Raw genomic sequence first — 20955 nt, forward strand, 5'->3', positions numbered from 1 at the left:
CTCATGTTCCCTTTTACTTCACCTATGTTACCTTTTCTTCCTTCAGTCTGGTGGTATATAATCCTTTCTTCAGGGCCGTTTTCATCAAGTGTCTCAGATTAAGTGTGCTGATCTATGATCAGTTTTGTTTTTAGATGTTAATGAATCAGATTATTATGGACAGGGAGAATCTGATCCTAGATCAGCACTCCTATTCTGAAATGTTTGATAAATACGGGCCCATATTTTCCCAGTTTGTTTTTGGGTCGTTCTCTGGAGACCATGAGATATCGTACAGCGCACACACACACACACACACACACACACACATAGCAACAGCTCTCTAAATTGCGATTTCATTAATGCCCTCTGACCATAATACACTCATTCCTGTCGTAGAAATCCTAATCAATAATGAGGAGAGACCAGGTCAATTGCTTTATTCAAAACGTATTAATAACATTTATTATTTATTGCAATAATGAAGCTTATCGACCCACCAGTAGGTGAACCGTTGAGAAGCCCAACGAGCGGATTTGAGCCACAGCATTTTATAGCAAAGTCCATCCTCCTGGATGTTCATGACAAACAACAGATGCATGGAATGGGTCACAAGTTTAAGATTTGTATGAAAGATACTAATAATTAACAGCAAACAGCATCAAAAATTCCTCTATGGCGGACAGGTAATGGCAGACAGGTAATGGCGGACTGAACGAAGTTATGAATCCCCTGGTGGGGATTCAGGTGGGGTGCCCCCACCCAGGCAGTGGCAGTGCTGGAAACACAAGCTGCAGTAACCCATGGGGAGGGGGTCACACTCGGACATTCAGAGAGGGGGTATATTATTGTGACCCTGGTGGCACAAAATCAAAAGTCTGACTGCATGGAGATGCTTGGGAATATGGTCAATACGGGTGACCGTATTGTGGGTGTTTCAGGGAAAAGGTGTACATTTGACCTCCATCTAGGATGTGACAATGGTTAATAAAATCTCTCAATTTCTGCCCATTTTTTTTTTGCGTGGTCTTGCAGGCCTTCTCATGCAGCTGCAACAGTAAGTGCATTTATAAATCAGTACCTTTCTTGAGATGGGCTCTGGGATGGTGCAACTGTTGAATGTGAGTTTATGGTTGTGTGGGGGGAAAGAGTTGAGTGTGTGTGGGTTGAGTGTGTGTGGGTGTATGTGTGTATCCCACAACTGTTGCAAAGGAGTAAAAGATGTTAGGGACAATAAAGGATGATCCACAGCTATATATAATACAAATCGAAGTGAGGGTGATGGAAATGCATTTGGCAGTTGATATACTTCAATTCGGTAAATGGCACTGTGTGCTCTTTTCGAAGGATGGATCCCAGTCTGTTCAGGGCTATGGGATGCGGGGTGTTGGAGGTGGTCTGCCGGGAATTGGGATGACGGCCCAGCTCGGGATGAGGAGGGCTTTTAGCGGGTAGAATGGTGGGGACCAATTGGAGGTTTACTTAGTAGCAATGCAAATATCATGGTACAGCTATATAGACACTCAATCATCATGTTACTTTTTAATGGTACGTTTACAAACATATATTTTGATAAATAGAATTGAAAGTTGTCTCATTATGGTAAGTGGTGAAATAAGTATAGCCAGTTACAATTGTAATGGCCTAGCAGATAATAAGAAAAGACTATCAGTATTTACCTGGCTAAAAGAGAAGGAATATAATGTATATTGTTTACAGGAAACCCATTCAACAATTTTAGATGAAGTTTTGTGGAAAAAGTCCTGGGGGGGCAAAATATATTTCTCCCATGGGCAAAGAAATTCAAAAGGGGTGATGGTTTTAATTAACAGTCATTTTGATCCAAATGTGCAAATTGTCCAAACAAATTATCAAGGTAGATGGATTATTTTAAATATGTTATTGGACAATAAACAGATATGGTTTATTAACCTATACGGTCCGAATAATGATGATCCAAGCTTCTTTGAAAATATTTATACGAATTTATCAACTCTACAAGCAACACTAGACTCTATTATTATGGTGGGAGATTTTAATATGGTCTTAAATACCTCTATGGACCGGAAAGGAAATCACACTACAAACTATCACCCTCAGGCTCTTAAGGAAATCATGAATGTCATGGATATATTGGAATTAGTAGATATGTGGAGACTTAAATACCCTGACCTAGTGAGATATACATGGCGGAGGCTTAATCAAGCTAGTCGTCTTGACTACTTTCTTATACCATTCTCTCTGGCAACAAAAGTTAAAAATGTGTTGATAGGGGACAGAATGCGGTCGGATCATCACATAATTGGCATATATATTACTCTTACAGAATTTCCACGTGGGCGAGGATAATGTAGATTTAATCAAAGTCTACTAGATGATAAATTGTTTAGATCTAGGACATAATAATTTATAACTGTACAGCAGATCCCCTTATTGTATGGGACACTTTTAAATGTGCCTTTAGAGGCCATGCAATTCAGTACTCATCTATAAAACAAAAGCAATTTAGATCAAAAGAGTCCATATTAACAAAGGAAATTGAAGGACTAACAGTACAGTTAGATAGCAATAAAAACGGTACCATAGAGGCACAGAATAAGTTAGAGGAAAATCAAAAAGAAATGGAGGAACTTATTCAAAGATCCAGTGTAATAGATTATAAAAAATAAAGTGAACTGGATGGAATATGGGGAAAAATGCACCAAATTCTTTTTCAATCTTCAATATAGAAATGCTACCAAAAAAAATATTTTAATATTTGTTACAAATGATGGAGTCACGCATGATTCACCAAAATATATTTTGAAAGAGGAAGTAAAGTACTTTAAGAATATGTTTTCGTTTCAGGTTCCTCCATCTCCACTAACTGAAACTAATTGTATGGATGTTTTTCCTAATAATATTGTAAAATTAACACCTGAACAGAAAGACTCATGTGAAGGCCAAATTACAGAGTGGGCATTGCTTGATGCAATTGGGGCATTTAAGGATGGGAAAACTCCAGGGCTGGATGGCATACCAGTGGAAGTATACAAAACCTTTTTTGAAATACTCAAAGGACCGTTATTAGCATGTTTTACCCACTCCTATATAAATGGTAGATTATCAGACACGCAACAAGGTCTGATATCATTTTTACTGAAAAAGGACCCAAGTGGTATATATAAAGATCCAGTCCATTTAAAAAATTGGAGACCTCTTACACTTCAGTGTTGTGATGCAAAAATCCTAGCAAAATGGAGTTTATATATGAATGCCTAGAATATTTCAATTTTGGGGAATCTGTTTTAAAATGGGTTAAATTTATGTACAGTAACCCTAGGTGTCACGCCCTGACCTTAGTTATCTATGTTTTCTGTATTATTTTGGTCAGGTCAGGGTGTGACGAGGGTGGGTATGTGTGTTTTGGATCTTGTATAGGGTTTTTGTATATCTATGGGGTTTTGTATGTCTAGGTAAATGTAGGTCTATGGTGGCCTGAATTGGTTCCCAATCAGAGGCAGCTGTTTATCGTTGTCTCTGATAGGGGATCTAATTTAGGTTCCCATTTTGGTTTTGTGGGTTATTGTCTATGTGTCAGCATGTCAGCACTCGGTCTATGTAGCTTCACGGTCGTTTTGTTTAGCGTTCTTTCTTTATTAAAATAAGAATGTATTCATATCACGCTGCGCCTTGGTCTCCTCTATACGACGAACTAGGTGTAAAATAGTAACTAATGGCTACATCTCAAAGTTTTAAACTCTCTAGAGGAGTAAAACAAGGTTGTCCACTATCAGCATATCTATTTATTATTGCCATCGAAATGTTAGCTGTTAAGATTAGATCAAACAATAATATTAAGGGATTAGAAATCCGGGGCTTAAAAAGTAAGGTGTCATTGTGCGCTGATTAATATTTTCTTTTAAAACCACAATTAGTCTCTCCATGGCCTCATAGAGAATCTAGATACTTTTGCTATTCACTCTGGATTAAAACAAAATTATGATAAGTGTACAATATTTCGTATTGGATCACTAAAAAATGCAAACTTTACATTACCATGTAGTTTACCAATAAAATGGTCTGGCGGAGATTTGGACATACTCGGTTTACAAATCCCAAAAGAAAAATGATCTCACTCCAATAAAATTTAACAGAAAGTTAGCAAAAATAAAACATTTAAAACATATGGGGTCTGTAAAACAAATATAGGTTCAGAACTTTTGTGAAATAGCACAGTTAGAAATAGAACTGGATGGACATCAGAAATAGAGGAAGGACTAAAAGCAAACAAAAAATAACTATTGTAAAATAGACTGTGTTTGTAAAATGTGTATAAGATGTATACATTGAAGGTAAAAGCCGAAGTTTTTATTAGTTTACTCCAATTGGGGGATCGGTGGTAGGGTTTGCGGGGAATAATAATAAAGGTATATTCTTCAAAAAAGTATGTATGTCTATATAGGTATGTGTATGTGTATGCATGCGTGTATGGATATATATTTACCCCCAAAATATATGGGGGATTGGAAATGATGCAGACAATTACATTGCTGGAACCAATATTCTTTCCGCAATATTAAGCTCATCCACCCCCCCCCCCCCCCCCCCCCCCCAAAAAAAAAAAAAACAGTATCTGCTGTAAAGACTTCTCATTTTGTAGAGACCAGGGTCTGGCCCCGAGCCATCTCTCCAATGGTACCTTCCAGTCAGGCACACAGACACTAATCATGCTATGGAATGCGGTCTTTATCACCAATCCGTCGTAAATCCATTGTCAGTGTTAAATCTCCCAGAGGCCCACTTTCAGTTCACACAGACACAATAGAGTTATAAAAACCCTCTATTCTGTTGTATAAAACAACCATTTGATGCAATAACAGTATTATAACATAATCTTGTCATTTCTGTTCTGACACTGCATAACACACCTACTAAACAGATGTGTCCTAGAGGTATGGAAAATACCATTACCCCCTTATTTTGGAGCACTATACTGTATTTCTTGGGTATTGTTATTCTGGCCAAGATCAACATTAGATTTCAAAGGGGAAGGACAACTCCCTAAAGAGTGGAATTGCAGAGGTTGGAGCCATTAGTTTGTTTGACATCCCAACTTAAAGCACAGTCTCTCTACAACAGGCCTCTTAGCAGTTGTGCATGTATATCTGTGTGGCTCTTAGAGAAGACGAGAGTGGGGCCACTGGCTTTGTATGCCACTGTGCTGTGGGTCCATCCCTAATTCATTATTGATGCCTCTGGCTATAAAGGTAAAAAAAAATGTGTTTCTTGATTTTCTATATGCAGAGAAGGGGGGTTTCTTTCAGTGTCAACAAGCAACCATTGTTTTACGAACAAGCCACTATCATGGGTCTACTGCATCGCCAGTGTTTTCTCAGATCAAAGTCAAACGTGTTTTTATGCTTTGCCCATGATGTGAATATAATAAATTCTGCTGTACATTTTTCAAATGAATTAATGTCAAAACTTACTTGACTATCTTGGATATTGTTTATAGCAGTAATAGCACAAACAATCGATTTAAAATGTCAGTCAAAACTTTCCACAGCCCCCCTCATCTCCCCACCTCACAAATGGGCCTACACCCAGTAGTGCACTACGCCAGATTCAGCCGTGGATGATTTTTTCTTGATCGGATGGTCAGGGTTCTGAAGCATAATTACAAATACATTTTGTCACAAAAAGATTGGCCACAAAAAGCCCAAGCAGATATAATAGACTAAAACACTAATTTCAAACCTTGTTTACATTTGTATATGGTCACATATACAACATCTTTATTATGCGTGGGAATACTTTGGAACAAATTTCCAAAATTGTAATCACTTGTAGCTGATTTGCTGGTGTTTTTACAGTCTTTTGTGTTCAACAATAAAAAAAATGTAAATGTAACCTTTTTGGGAGGTGGTTGTGTGCAACAAGGAGTGGCAAGAACAACAAACAAGGAAATTGTTATAACATTTCTAGCCTGTCTATTGAGCAAGTTGACATTTATTGTCATGAATCTTACCCTGGAGGCAGAACTTTGATTTCCGCTAGATGGGCTAGCTGCAATGTCAACATTGTCAACATTGTCTACATTGTAAAAATATATGAAAACAAAAATGTGCTTTTTTGGTCTTAGTTTAGGGTTATGCATTAGAGTGAGAGTTAGATTTAAAATCAGATTTTATGACTATGAATGTGCCAGCTAGTGACCACTCTGCAGAGCTGCCTCCAGGGCAAGATTCATGACAATCAATGCACACCTGTGTTTATCTATGAGAAACAGTGTTGATGTGTTATGCTCGACCTGCTCAGTTTTCCAGCACGAAACACCAGAAAAAGTCCTAAAAGAGTAGAAGCAGCCCACCTGCTTTTACACTATTGGATGTTCAATGTTTCTTTTGTAAAAAATATTTTTAAATTAATAGTTTAAAACGAGAGTTCAGTTCACGCTTTTGTCAAAGCAACAAAATGAACTAAGGCTTTGCAATGATGGTGAGATCTTGGGTACAGTTGGGAGTCAAGAGAGGGTGCATGAAGATACATGTCAAATGCTTGTAATATTGGTGCACAATGTAAACTTAAAATATCAGAGGGATGCAAAAGGCACTCTTTCAGTTGAACGACCCAGGAACCAAAAGGAAAAAGTGTAATCGTGGGGTGTGATTGCGTTGATTGCTGTTTTGCTTGTTAAACTGACGTGTGTTCGCTTTTTTGTCATATTACTTGATCAAGATCTGTGGCCGAGGAAATAAATAACCTTTGTAGCTACAGTCTTCTACAGCTACGTTTGCGTTATGTAATGTCATAAGTGTGACAGTGGTGTTATCAGGAGGATTAGACATTTGTTGCTGTAGTTAGTGATGATTGGTGGTGATGGGAGTGTAATAAGGAGGCTCCGGCTGCGATTCCCTCCTCCATTTTAGAAATCGATTGATGGAGACCATGACGGGTAGAAAGAAGATATGTCATGGATAATCTTGATAGGATATGGGTATCACAGCACAATAAAGTGAGTGGCCTCCAGTTTTGAGGTGGACTGGGTTATTACAGCATATTGGCCTTTTATCTTCCTGCTTCAATAGCTGTCATCAGCTTGCCCTGCGCTGCCTGGAACTAAGCCTTATTGCTTAGTCAGTGTTCTTCTCCGGTATAAAGTGAGCTTAGTAACACAACCTGCAGGTATAACTCAAAATAACTGTTATTTAAATGTTATCATCCAGTGGAAGCAGCCTAAGGCGGGAAATCTGGGTTATTAAACCTTAAAGCGGAAGAACTGCTTTCATTGTAGGAGATAGAGAAATGTTTGGATTGGATATACAGTACAAGTCAAAAGATTGCACACACCTACTCATTCAAGGGTTTTTCTTTATTTTTTAAAAATATTTTCTACATTGTAGAATAATAGTGAAGACATCAAAACTATGAAATAACACATACGGAATCATGTAGTAACCAGAAATGTGTTAAACAAATCAAAATATATTTTAGATTCTTCAAAGTAGCCACTTTTTGCCTTGACAGCTTGGCATTCTCTCAACCAGCTTCATGAAGAATACTTTTCCAACGGTCTTGAAAGAGTTTCCACATATGCTGAGCACTTGTTGGCTGCTTTTCCTTCTCTCTGCAGTCCAACTCATCCCAAACCATATCAATTGGGTTGCGGTTGGGTGATTGTGGAGGCCAGGTCATCTCATTCAGCACTCCATCACGTTCCTTTTTGGTCAAATAGCCCGTAGACAGCCTGGAGGTGTGTTTTGGGTCATTGTCTTGTTGAAAAACAAATGATAGTCCCACTAAGCGCAAAGCAGATGGGATTGCGTATTGCTGCAGAATGCTGTGGTATGTGGTAGCCATGCTGGTTAAGTGTGCCTTTAATTCTAAATAAATCACTGACATTGTCACCAGCAAAGCACCCCCACACCATCAAACCTGCTCCTCCATGCTTTACGGTGGGAACAACACATGCAGAGATCATCCATTCACCTGCTCTGCCTCTCACAAAGACACAGCTGTTTGCACCAAAAATCTCAAATTTGGGCTCCTTTAGTAGTGGTTTCTTTGCAGCAATTCAACCATGAAGGCTGATTCACGCAGTCTCCTTTGAACAGTTGATGTTGAGATGTCTGTTACTTGAACTCTGTGAAGCATTTATTTGGGCTGCAATCTGAGGTGCAGTTAACTCTAATGAACTTATCCTCTGCAGCAGAGGTAACTCTGGGTCTTTGTTTCCTGTGGTGGTCCTCATGAGAGCCAGGTTCATCATCCCGCTTGATGGTTTTTGCGACTGCACTTGAAGAAACTTTCAAAGTTCTTGACATTTCCCGGATTGATTGACACAATAAAAAAGTTATCCTTTTAGATAAAACTATACTCAATATATTCACGTCACCAAATAATTTATTAAAACACACTGTTTGCAATGAAGGTCTACAATAGCCTCAACAGCACTCACTGGGGTAGCACCATGGTGTAGCCGGAGGACAGCTAGTTTCCGTCCTCCTCTGTGTAAATTGACTTCATTACAAAACCTAGGAGGCTCATGGTTCTCATCCCCTTCTGTAGACTTACATAGTAAGTATGACAACTTCCAGAGGACTTCCTCCAACCTATCAGAGCTCTTGCAGTATGAACTGACATGTTGTCAACCCAATCAAAGGATCATAGTAGGAATCTAGTACTGATAGCATAAGCTAAAGCTAGCTAGCACTGCAGTGCATAAAATGTGGTGAGTAGTTGACTCAGAGAGAAAAATACAATAGTTGAACAGTTTTGAACAACTTAATTTCTTCAAAAATGAAGGAGAAGCAAGAGAGAGAGAAGGCTAGCTATTTTTTGTATTTTTTTCGCTTTCACTTACCTAGCTAGAAATTGCATCTAGCAAGTTTAGCCTACTCAAACACCCGGCTCAAACAGAGAGGGATGCTATGTTAGCTAGCTGACTATGGCTATCCAACACTGGAACTTCCAAGTCAAGGTAAGCTTTTGTTATTATTCATTTATTGGCATCGGGGCCCGCCGGGGTAACGGCTAAACTGCTTGCTACACACTGTACTGCATGATTGTAGCGTGTTTATGAACGCCTTAGTTCTAGTTGACTATAACGATAGCTAATATGATGACAATGATGTAGGCTGTGTGTTGTGGTTAGATATGGCTTGGAAAGGTTTTTTCGCCGGGTCACAGACAGCTGTTGTATTGTGCACTGAAAAGGTGAGAGGAGGAGAGCGCGTAGATTCTAGAAGGAATTATACAACGAGCAAATGTTCATGCTTTTTGGACGTGGCTGCTATGAAAAGGAACTGTGTTTGCGTCTTTTATAACCTTTGTCTATGAGTCAGTCTAGCAGATGTGTGAGAGCCTGGTGGGAACATAGCGTACAAACAAGTGATAACGGCAGTTTTCTTACTATCTAGCTGCTGCTGCTCAAACTAACCACTGTTCTCTTTATATCTCCACACAGCTGTGCCCTTGAAAGATACAAAAAGTACAGGATGGACCAAAAAATTTGTGGTCACTCTCAGACGGCCCTTTGTCTTTGACCGTGTGACTAAGTTACACAAAGACAAGACTGGAAGAACCCTAGCTTCTTCTTACATGACAGAAACAGACAGTGGAAATGTACAGGTTTAAGGTTTAATATATACAGCGTATGTATTTAATAGAGTTTGTAATTTTCCACCTTACTCCACCAATCAGGCCTTTATGGTAGAGTGGCCAGACAGAAGCCACTCCTCAGTAAAAGGCACATGACAGCCCACTTGGAGTTTGCCAAAATGTCCCTAAAGGACTCTAAGACCATGAGAAACAAGATTCTCTGGTCTGATGAAACCAAGATTGAATTCTTTGGCCTGAATGCCAAGCGTCACGTCTGGAGGAAACCTGGCACCATCCCTACGGGGAAGCCTGGTGGTGGCAGCATCATGCTGTGGGGATATTTTTCAGCAGCAGGGATTGGAAGACTAGTCAGGATCAAGGGAAAGATGAACGGAGCAAAGTACAGAGAGATCATTGCTGACAACCGGCTCCAGAGCACTCAGGATCTCAGACTGGGGCGACTGTTCACCTTCCAACAGGACAACGTCCCTAACCACACAGACAAGACAACGCAGGAGTGGCTTCGGGACAAGTCTCTGGATGTCCTTGACTTGAACCCAGACTTGAACATCTCTGGAGAGACCTGAAAATAGCCGTGCAGTGACATGTCCCATCCAACCTGACAGAGCTTGAGAGGATCTGCAGAGAAGATTGTGAGAAACTCGCCAAATACAGATGTGCCAAGCTTGTAGCGTCATACCCAAGAAGACTCGAGGCTGTAATCGCTGCCAAAGGTGCTTCAACAAAGTACTGAGTAAAGGGTCTGAGTGCTTATGTAAATGTGATATACAGTGGGGCAAAAAAGTATTTAGTCAGCCACCAATTGTGCAAGTTCTCCCACTTAAAAAGATTAGAGGCCTGTAATTTTCACCATATGTACATGACATACAAAATGAGGGGATTTTTTTTTTAAATGAATTTATTTGCAAATTATGGTGGAAAATAAGTATTTGGTCACCTACAAACAAGCAAGATTTTCTGGCTCTTAGAGACCTGTAACTTCTTCTTTAAGAGGCTCCTCTGTCCTCCACTCGTTACCTGTATTAATGGCACCTGTTTGAACTTGTTATCAGTATAAAAGACACCTGTCCACAACATCAAACAGTCACACTCCAATCTCCACTATGGCCAAGACCAAAGAGCTGTCAAAGGACACCAGAAACAAAATTGTAGACCTGCACCAGGCTGGGAAGACTGCAATAGGTCTGCAATAGGTAAGCAGCTTGGTTTGAAGAAATCAACTGTGGGAGCAAATATTAGGAAATGGAAGAAATACAAGACCACTGATAATCTCCCTCGATCTGGGGCTCCACGCAAGATCTAACCCCGTGGGGTCAAATTGATCACAAGAACGGTGAGCAAAAATCCCATAACCACACGTGGGGAACTAGTGAATGACCTGCAGAGAGCTGGGACCAAAGTAACAAAGCCTACCATCAGTAACACACTACGCCGCCAGGGACTCAAATCCTGCAGTGCCAGACGTGTCCCCCTGCTTAAGCCAGTACATGTCCAGGCCCGTCTGAAGTTTGCTAGTGAGCATTTGGATGATCCAGAAGAAGATTGGGAGAATGTCATATGGTCAGATGAAACCAAAATATAACTTTTTGGTAAAAACTCAACTCGTCGTGTTTGGAGGACAAAGAATGCTGAGTTGCATCCAAAGAACACCATACCTACTGTGAAGCATAGGGGTGGAAACATCATGCTTTGGGGCTGTTTTTCTGCAAAGGGACCAGGGCGACTGATCCGTGTAAAGGAAAAAATGAATGGGGCCATGTATCGTGAGATTTTGAGTGAAAACCTCCTTCCATCAGCAAGGGCATTGAAGATGAAACGTGGCTAGGTCTTTCAGCATGACAATGATCCCAAACACACCACCCGGGCAACGAAGGAGTGGCTTCGTAAGAAGCATTTCAATGTCCTGAAGTGGCCTAGCCAGTCTCCAGATCTCAACCCCATAGAAAATCTTTGGAGGGAGTTGAAAGTCTGTGTTGCCCAGCAACAGCCCCAAAACATCACTGCTCTAGAGGAGATCTGCATGGAGGAATGGGCCAAAATATCAGCAACAGTGTGTGAAAACCTTGTGAAGACTTACAGAAAACGTTTGACCTCTGTCATTGCCAACGAAGGGTATATAACAAAGCATTGAGAAACTTTTGTCATTGACCAAATACTTATTTTCCACCATAATTTGCAAATACATTCATTAAAAATCCTACAATGTGATTCTCTGGATTTTTTTTCTCATTTTGTCTGTTTTAGTTGAAGTGTACCTATGATGAAAATTACAGGCCTCTCTCATCTTTTTAAGTGGGAGAACTTGCACAATTGGTGGATGACTAAATACTTTTTTTGTGTGTTGATTGATGAGAACAAAACTATTTTTAGTCAATTTTAGAATAAGGCTGTAACGTAACAAAATGTGGAAAAAGGGCCTGAATACTTTCTGAATGCACTGTACATTGTAAACTTTAATTTGTAGGCTAGGTTGTAGAAACCTCCAATATGCTGTAATAGAAATAAGGCCATTCTCATAAAAAAAATGTTGTCCTCCTCCATCTTAAACGGCACCGACCGCCACTGTAGACAATGTACGTTTTTATTCAAATGATGTGATCTTATATCTGAATAGAGTGATTTGGGTTGGGAGGTTAGACGGTGATATTAAAAGCCATGACCTTTGACTGAAGTTCACTGTCTATTTCATAATGTGTAGCCTACTATATTCTCTTCTTTTTCTTTTCTATCCCTCAATTTCCCTTTGCTCTCCCCCTTTCTTCTCCCACTGTCCTCCATGCTGTCTTCCTCACAAAAGCATCCCTCAGAGCTCATGGAAACATTACCATTGGCTGAAATAATGGAGGGGTGAGGGTAGAGATAATGTTGTCAAATTGAATTTCTGGAAACGGCGATGGCTGTCTTTTCATCCATGTCTACAGTATGTGTCAGGTGTGTGTGTGTACACAGTACTTGATGTGTTTTGTGCTGTGATTAATCGTATTCTCCATAATGTCCACCTGTTCACAGCTCGAGGGTACACAATGGCACAGTCATCCAATTCCAAAGCCTGGCGAAAAGGAAAAATCTAGACCAAATGTTACTCTCTGTAGGTGTCGTGAGACGGAGGATCTTTTTGAGGTCGACTTGGATTATTCTGCTCAAACTCCACCAATTTACTGGATTTTATACATATCCAACCTGTAATACCCAGTGGACAGGGATGTAGGTAGAAATCCTCCTAATTTCTTCCATCAACACTGGTAACACCCCTTCAGGCAAAAACCTGACATAACTTAAAATTAATGTCAATTTCTTTTTTCTTTTGTTTCTTTTATTATTTTTTACCCCAATTTCGTGGTATCCAATTGTTAGTAGTTACTGTCTTGTCTCATCGCTACAACTCCCGTACGGGCTCGGGAGAGACAAAGGTCAAGAGCCATGCGTCCTCCGAAACACAACCCAACCAAGCCGCACTGCTTCTTAACACAGCACCCATCCAACCCGGAAGCCAGCCGCACCAGCCACACCTAGCGACCTGGTCAGTATGCACTGCGCCCGGCCCGCCACAGGAGTCGCTAGTGCGCGATAAGACAAGGATATCCCTACCGGACAAGCCTTCCCTAACCCGGACGACGCTAGGCCAATTGTGCGTCGCCCCATGGATCTCCCGGTCGCGGCCGGCTGCAACAGAGCCTGGGCTCAAACCCACCCACTGTGATGCAGTGGAGGCCTATTAATGTCCATTTTTGGTGGATAATTATTTGAGTTGTCAACATGTGAATTCTACTTGAAATCTTATCATTGATTGGTGGTTGAAATGCAGTTCAAATTTGTGTACGTTGACAACTTTTTGCATTTTCAACCAAAAATTCCATTGATGTTCAGCGTATTTTAAATCGGTGGGATAGCGCTTTGAGCACTGTAATACCTGATCTCAAGTCTTTCACTCTTTGCTTCTCAGGACTTGTTCACAGTAGAGGCGAAATTCAAGGAGTCTGTGTTTGAGAACTACTACGTCATCTACTCATCAACACTGTACCGGCAGCACGAATCTGGCAGGGCCTGGTACATGGGCCTCAACAAGGATGGCGTGGTCATGAAGGGCAACCGGGTGAAGAAGACAAAGCCATCTTCACACTTTGTGCCCAGACCCATCGAAGGTGAGATCGAAACACAGTCTGACTGCCAGCCAGCCACACTCAGGGCTGGATTCAAATGCAACACCTGCCATTAGTCAAGTCAAGGTTTATTTAACAGTCACACAATTCAGGAAGTGTTCTGAATTTAAAATTTAAAAAAAAATTAACTTTTGAAATAAATAGCTTCTCCTTTTCAGTTTATTGAGAAGTCATAGAAAATGTACACCATTTTTTTCAATGATCGAATTAGAATTTCAGTTTATTTCTTGAGTTGACTGACTTCAATTCAAATTGACCCCAACCCCACTGGGGAGCAAATGTAGGTTCTAATGTTGTTTTTAAACTAATTTATCTAAAATTACTATAAACTAATGCTGAATCTCTCAATTAATCTCCTCTGATTTTTGTCTCTCCCTGTCCTTTATCTCCTCTCGCTCTCCCTCTCCCTCACCTATATCTCTTTACTATACTGTATATCCCTTCTCTCTCTCTTTCTCTCTCGCGCTCTCTCCCATCCTGCTCTCACCTATATATCTTTACTATACTGTATACCTATCTCTCCTCTCTCTTTCTCTCTCTCTCACGCTCTCTCTCTTTCTCTCTCATATTGTCTCTCTCCCCTCCTTTCTCTGTCCTCCTGCTCTCACCTATATCTCTTTACTATACTGTATAAATATCCCTTCTCTCTCTCACTCCTCTTCACTCTCTACCTCCCTCTCTATCTCTCTCTTTTGCTCTCTCTTGACCCGCTCCCCCCGCCCCTTCTGCAGTTTGCATGTACAAAGAGCCATCGCTGCATGACATCGAGGAGAAGGGCCGCTCACGGAAAGACTCGGGAACTGAGGCTCCCGCTCTCCTAAACGGAGGAGAAAAAGTGGCGGGCCAGGACTCCACAGGGCAGGACGGTGGCTCATAGCCTGCACATCGCTCCATTGATTTCTTACACCTTGTTCAACGACAACAACAACGACGATAAATGAGAACACAACAAAATATAAAAAATAAATATATTTTAAAATCAGGACGTTGAATTGACATTTTATGCAAAAGCCTGATGCGAGTGTGGCACCAGGAAGCTCATCCTCCTTATCATGACAATGTCAATGTTTCAAAGTCAAGCTCTAAAATAAGCTTTAAACCATGCTAGTTCACACATCTTGATTTAATGAATGCGACAGCACTTTCATTGTGTTGTTATAATCATGAATAAGAATTGTATTGTAATTGATTTAGGGCTCTATTCAATCTGATCGACTTTTGTCGGCATACGCATAGCGGTCGTCTTGGCGGTGTCGGAGATGGAACTGCGCTAGAGCTGTCAAATCGACATGCGGCTCCTGGCATTATACCTAAAGCAGACATTGCCATTAAGAGAAATCCCATGCAGCCTTGTTTACAAGTTCGAACACAGGAATGTGAGATTAGGCTGATAGAAATCCTCATAATTTAGTTTAAAGATTTTCAATTTGAGCGTCATATTTTCTCTATATCCTACACTTTCTCATTCTGAACTCGGGTGTGGCTTCATGACAATGATCAAGAGCAGCTGCTTACAGATTTGACAGCTCCAACACAGTTACACCTCCGACACTGCCAAAACATCAGATATGGGGGTGTCTGCTATCGCCGGTTAAAGCTTGATCTGATTGACTCTAGGCCTAAGACTCTTTCCCCCCTCCCTCCTATCATTACGATAATTTTCCTTTTGGGTTGGAGGAGGGGAGTCATGGCGGGGTAAAGGCAGGGGTTTGGCACGGGGAGTTTGAGGGTCTCTTCTACAGACACTGCTTTCATAGGGGAATAGGCGTGTATCACAAATCCTACTCTGATTTGATATGATGCTCATTGGGAATATCAAATCAGAGAGCAAGATTTGTGATACACGCCTATTCCCCTATGAAAGCAGTGTCTGTAGAAGAGACCCTCAAACCTCCCCGTGCCAAACCCCTGCCTTTACCCCGCCATGACTCCCCTCCTCCAACCCAAAAGGGGTAGGGGGTTTAGCTACCTGTCCAAAGGTAGGCTGGTCACGTGGTACAGTTTAGTATTATGGTTATCCACTTGAGCTGTTAGTGCAGCCACTGTTCTCCTGCACTCACAGAGCAGTCACGCTGGTACAGAAGTTTCTGTGAGACAGACATATGTAGAGTTCTGATACTGTACAGTAGTCAAGGATTCATATAATCTTTTTTACGGCAAGAAACAGTGTACAGAGTATGAAACTCTGAAAAGGAAGTCTTATTATTGGTGTGAGGCTTTTTTTTTTTTTTTTTTTTTAATAGTTTGCTACAGTAATGAGCATTTGAACAAAAGACCCAGAAAAATATTTGAATGTGAGCTTTGTGATGGTCACTCTTGAAGGATCCTGAGTGAGGGGACAGCTAAGGCTAACGAAAGAGGTCAAGGGTCAAACCCTGATGTCAGCTTTCATGATACTTACTGCTGCCATCAAAACCTGAGTTCCACGCCCAGTTATACCTTCAGACATCATCCAGGAATTCCTTCATATTTCATTGGGACCTCCACTTATTATAGCTATTTATATTTTAGAGTGCTCTACTAAAAGCACAGACTGCATTCTCGACCATCCAAATCATACAATGTGTCATTGTATGAACCTCAGCATTCCTGTGTGATAATTTGCACTACTGGGAATCTGTTATACACTGCCCTGATTCATTGTAGACTCTGGATCCGCTGCTGGGAATATCTACACACACTGCCCTATATCCTATTGTCTTATCTCCATACTCATAACAGTTCAACTCATCATAACTCACCACAGTCCACCAACACTGGAGGAGAGTTTTTAGATACATTCAAATTAGACTATTAAGGAGTCATGAGGTCTATGAGGTTGTCTCTGATTGGCTGCTGTGCTGAAGGAGGCCCAACCTGAAGGTGGGGTTCCCACCTGAATTTTCTTTGTGTAAATTGGTGATTTTGCATTTCATCGGTATACTACTACTCCACTAAGGGAAAAAAATATCCAATCACTCCATACTGCCTCTGAGAAGTCTTCCATTGGGGAAAAATGACACCAGCACTACGACTACTTGTGTTGGAGGGTTGGGGTTGGGCTCATTGAAATTAGGTCAGGTCCATGGCATGCAGGCAATGGTATGAGGGCAAAAATAAAATATGTACCACTATTTTTGGATGTCTCATAAAGGTCGATCTCACCCTGACCATGGAGGGTAAAACTGAAGGGTGAGATTAATGCCATATTTACGGTAAATTATCTTTGTTTGCTAATGTTTGCTCCTTTTATTGAAACACATTCATATGCATCATATAATAGAACAACTTTGCAAATAAACAGCAGGATGAAAAAAATATAATTGAACAATAAAAAAGAATGGTACCAAACAACAGTCTCTGTGGCATTTAATTGCTCCTGTAGTTTAAACAGGAGTCTGTGGCTTTTGAATGCCTTTGATCTGAATTAGATACATATAAACTATGCAAGTTTAATTTCTAAATGTTTAAGTAGAATGTCTTGAATGTTGGTTCATCTATTTGATGTAATAATAATCAATTTCCTGTCATGAAACTACACAATAGTTTTAGGCAAGCAAGGTAAATTGGCTAATTTGCAGGACTATTGTAGTGAAGCAATATTTAATATGTTTGTATTTTATATACTCCTCACATGTGACTCGTAATAGGATTAAGCAATTAGCCCATTAAATGATATATCTGACTCCATAAAGATGATAAAGCAATATGCCAGCGATAATAGTTATACCATGTGCAATCAAGTATTATGCGCTTAGTTGACTAAGATCAAGAAATGCTCATAAGAATTGTTTATATCAAAGGCAATTATTTACGCTGAACAAAAATATAAATGCAACATGGAAAGTTTTGATCCCATGTTTTATCAGCTGAAATAAAAGATCCCAGAAATGTTCCATAAGCTAATTTCTCAAACATTTTGTGCACAAGTTTCTTTACAAGCATTTCTCCTTTTAATCCATCTACTTGACATGTGTGGCAAATCAAGAAGCTGATTAAACAGGATGATCATTACACAGGTGCTCCTTGTGCTGGGGACAGTAAAAGGCCAATCTAAAATGTGTAGTTTTGTCACACAATACAATGCCACAGATGTCTCAAGTTTTGAGGGAGCGAGCAATTGGCATGCTGACTGCAGCAATGCCCACCAGAACTGTTGCCAGAGAAGTTCATGTTCATTTCTCTACCATAAGCCGCATCCAATGTCGTTTTAGAGAATTTGGCAGTCCGTCCAACTGGCTTCACAACCGCAGAACACGTTCTGTGAGTGTGGGTGTGCTTATGTCAACATTGTTCTGTGTAGCTTCTTAACTACTACACTCAAACGTCTGGTCCCAGACGTGCTCAATGGGATTGAGATCCGGGCTCTTCACTGGCCATGGCAGAGCACTGACATTCCTGTCTTTCAGAAAATCAAACACAGAACAAGCAGTATGGCTGGTGGCATTGTCATGCTGGAGGGTCATGTCAGGTTGAGCCTGCAGGAAGGGTACCACATGAGGGAGGAGGATGTGTTCCCTGTAACGCACAGCGTTGACATTGCCTGCAATGGCAAAAAGCTCAGCCCGATGATGCTGTGACACACCACCCCAGACCATGACGTACCCTACGCCTCCAAATCGAGCCCACTCCAGAGTACAGGCCTCGGTGTAACGCTCATTCCTTCAACGATAAACGCGAATCTGACCTTCACCCCTGGTGAGACAAAACCGCGACTTGTCAGTGAAGAGCACTTCTTGCCAGTCCTGTCTGGTCCAGCAACGGTGGGTTTGTGCCCATAGGTGACGTTTTTGCCAGTGATGTCTGGTTAGGACCTGCCTTACAACAGGCCTACAAGCCCTCAGACCAGCCTCTCAGCCTATTGAGGACAGTCTGAGCACTGATGGAGGGATTGTGTGTTCCTGGTGTAACTCGGGCAGTTGTTGTTGCCATCCTGTACCTGTCCCGCAGGTGTGATGTTCGGATGTACCTATCCTGTGCAGGTGTTGTTACACGTGGTCTGCCACTGCGAAGACGATCAGCTGTCCGTCCTGTCTCCCTGTGCGCTGTCTTAAGCGTCTCACAGTACAGACATAGCAATTTATTGCCCTGGCCACATCCTCAGTCTTCATGCATCCTTGCAGCATGCCAAAGGCACGTTCACGCAGATGAGCAGGGACCCTGGGCATCTTTAGAAAGGCCTATTTAGTGTCCTAAGTTTTCATAACTGTGATCTTAATTGCCTACCGCCTGTAAGCTGTAAGCTGTTGGTAAAGGAACGTTTCTTTATTTGAGTTTATAATGGAGTGTGCAAAGCTGTCATCAAGGCAAAGGGTGGCTAATTTGAAGAATCTAAAATATCAAATATAATTTGATTTGATTTGTTTAAGACTTTTTTGGAGATTAATTTAGGTACTAATAATTCCATATGTGTTATTGCCTAGTTGTGATGTCTTTACTATTAATCTACAATGTAGAAAATAGTAAAAGTAAAGAAAGACCCTGGAATGAGTATGTGTATTTTAACTTCTGACTGGTACTGTACACTCTCACAAAAAAGGATTCCAAAAGGGTTCTACAGTTGTCCCCATAGGAGAACCCCTTTTGGTTCCAAGTAAAACTTTTTGGGGGATCCATGTAGAACCCTCTGTGGGCTTTTGGAACCAAAAGGGCTCTACCTTCAAAGGGTTCTCCTATGGGGATTGCCGAAGAACCCTTTCAGGTTCTAGATAGCACCTTTTTTTCTAAGAGTGTACTAGTCGTACTCTGAGTGTACAAAACATTAGGAACACATTCCTAATATTGAGTTGCTCCCCCTTTTGCCCTCGGACCAGCCTCAATTCGCCAGTGAATGGACTCTACAAGGTGTCGAAAACATTCCACAGGGATGCTGGCCCATGTTGACTCAAATTCTTCTCACAGTTGTGCCAAGTTGGCTGGATGTCCTTTAGGTGGTGGAACATTCTTGATACACACGGGAAACTGTTGAGCATGAAAAACCCAACAGCGTCGCAGTTCTTGACACCCTCAAACCGTTGTGCCTGGGATCTACTACCATACCCAGTTTAAAAGCACTTAAATATTTTGCCTTGTCCATTCACCCTCTGAATGGCACACATACACAGTCCAAGTCTGTGGAATGTTTTACATTCTCCCAGACCTACTTAAAAAGGGGTGAGCACAACCACTCCGGTACAGTATAGAGATAAATAAAACATTCTGCAAAAATCCACTTCAGGGCCCTGTGTCTTCAATGTCTTGCTGTCTTAAGAGCAGCAGATGGTTATGAAAGATGTATGAAGGCCAATACAAATACAGCTTTTCTTCACACTGTGACAGATAAAACAATACTCCATGTCAAAACGACAATTATAAACAGATTGACACTAATTAATTTTTTTATTTCACCTTTATTTAACCAGGTAGGCTAGTTGAGAACAAGTTCTCATTTACATCTGCGACCTGGCCAAGATAAAGCAAAGCAGTGCGACACAAACAACAACACAGAGTTACACATGGAATAAACAAACATACAGTCAATAATACAATATAAAAAGTCAAAATACAGTGTGTGCAAATGAGGTAGGTTAAGAACTAACTAAGAAGTTTTAGGGAGCTATTAAAACTGATAACAACATCTTCACACTCTCCATGTCTTGCTACTGTCATAGCAAACAGTGAATGTTCCTACAACGTTAGGTAATGTTCCCTATGGAGTCCCAATTGACCCATTGTCTAGCCCAGACCTCCTACTGTTGCTATTCAGGCCAAGCTCAATTCTCCATTTAAACCAATGGAGAAAACCTCTCACAATGATCCCAAACTGTGTTTTTAATATACAATGAAAGTTAACACAGACTACCCCTTGCTAATCAGGAGACTTGCAGGTATGTTGTGGTAGACTGTCTTAGTTATATTAACTGGCTACCTAGCTAGTGTTACCAGCATTTTCAATGGTGGTCAATGAGAGCTAGCTCACCAGCGAGCAAACAATGTAACAGACTCTGCATTTCAGGAATTACAGTTGCAAGTACCTCTGGTGCACTGTTCAATAATTTAGCCATTTAAACAATTTATTAGGTGAGCGTGTTGAAAGCCAAGCACGACTGTAGAAACTGTTCATTATTTTTCTTATTCACTGCCACCTAGATAGTGTGGACCAGAGCTATACTAGAGCAAGAGCGGACCAGTGCTAGCTAGCTACTAGCTATGCCCCGGACCAAAGCTCTGGTCTTTCTCTGGCCCGCACCAACTA

The 20955-nt window shown here is 41.0% G+C and overlaps 1 protein-coding gene across 5 annotated transcripts in view; it reads left to right on the forward strand.

Moving 5' to 3' along the window:
* The window catches only part of LOC110490053 (fibroblast growth factor 12), a 117409-nt gene extending 100337 nt beyond the window's left edge, over positions 1 to 17072 (forward strand). For 4 of the 5 annotated variants that reach the window (XM_021563178.3, XM_021563175.3, XM_021563176.3 and 1 more), the window contains 2 exons: positions 13526 to 13724; positions 14474 to 14724. In XM_021563178.3, the coding sequence (XP_021418853.1) occupies positions 13526 to 13724; positions 14474 to 14619 (345 nt within the window). In that variant the 3' untranslated portion in view covers positions 14620 to 14724. Of the gene's footprint in view, positions 1 to 13525; positions 13725 to 14473 lie in introns of all 5 variants that reach the window. The other variant, XM_021563177.3, reaches the window with a different exon arrangement.
* The last annotated feature ends 3883 nt before the right edge of the window (positions 17073 to 20955 follow it).

The sequence above is a fragment of the Oncorhynchus mykiss genome, chromosome 15 (assembly GCF_057628025.1).
Source record: "Oncorhynchus mykiss isolate SJ-2025 chromosome 15, ASM5762802v1, whole genome shotgun sequence".
Taxonomy (NCBI): Eukaryota; Metazoa; Chordata; class Actinopteri; order Salmoniformes; family Salmonidae; genus Oncorhynchus; species Oncorhynchus mykiss.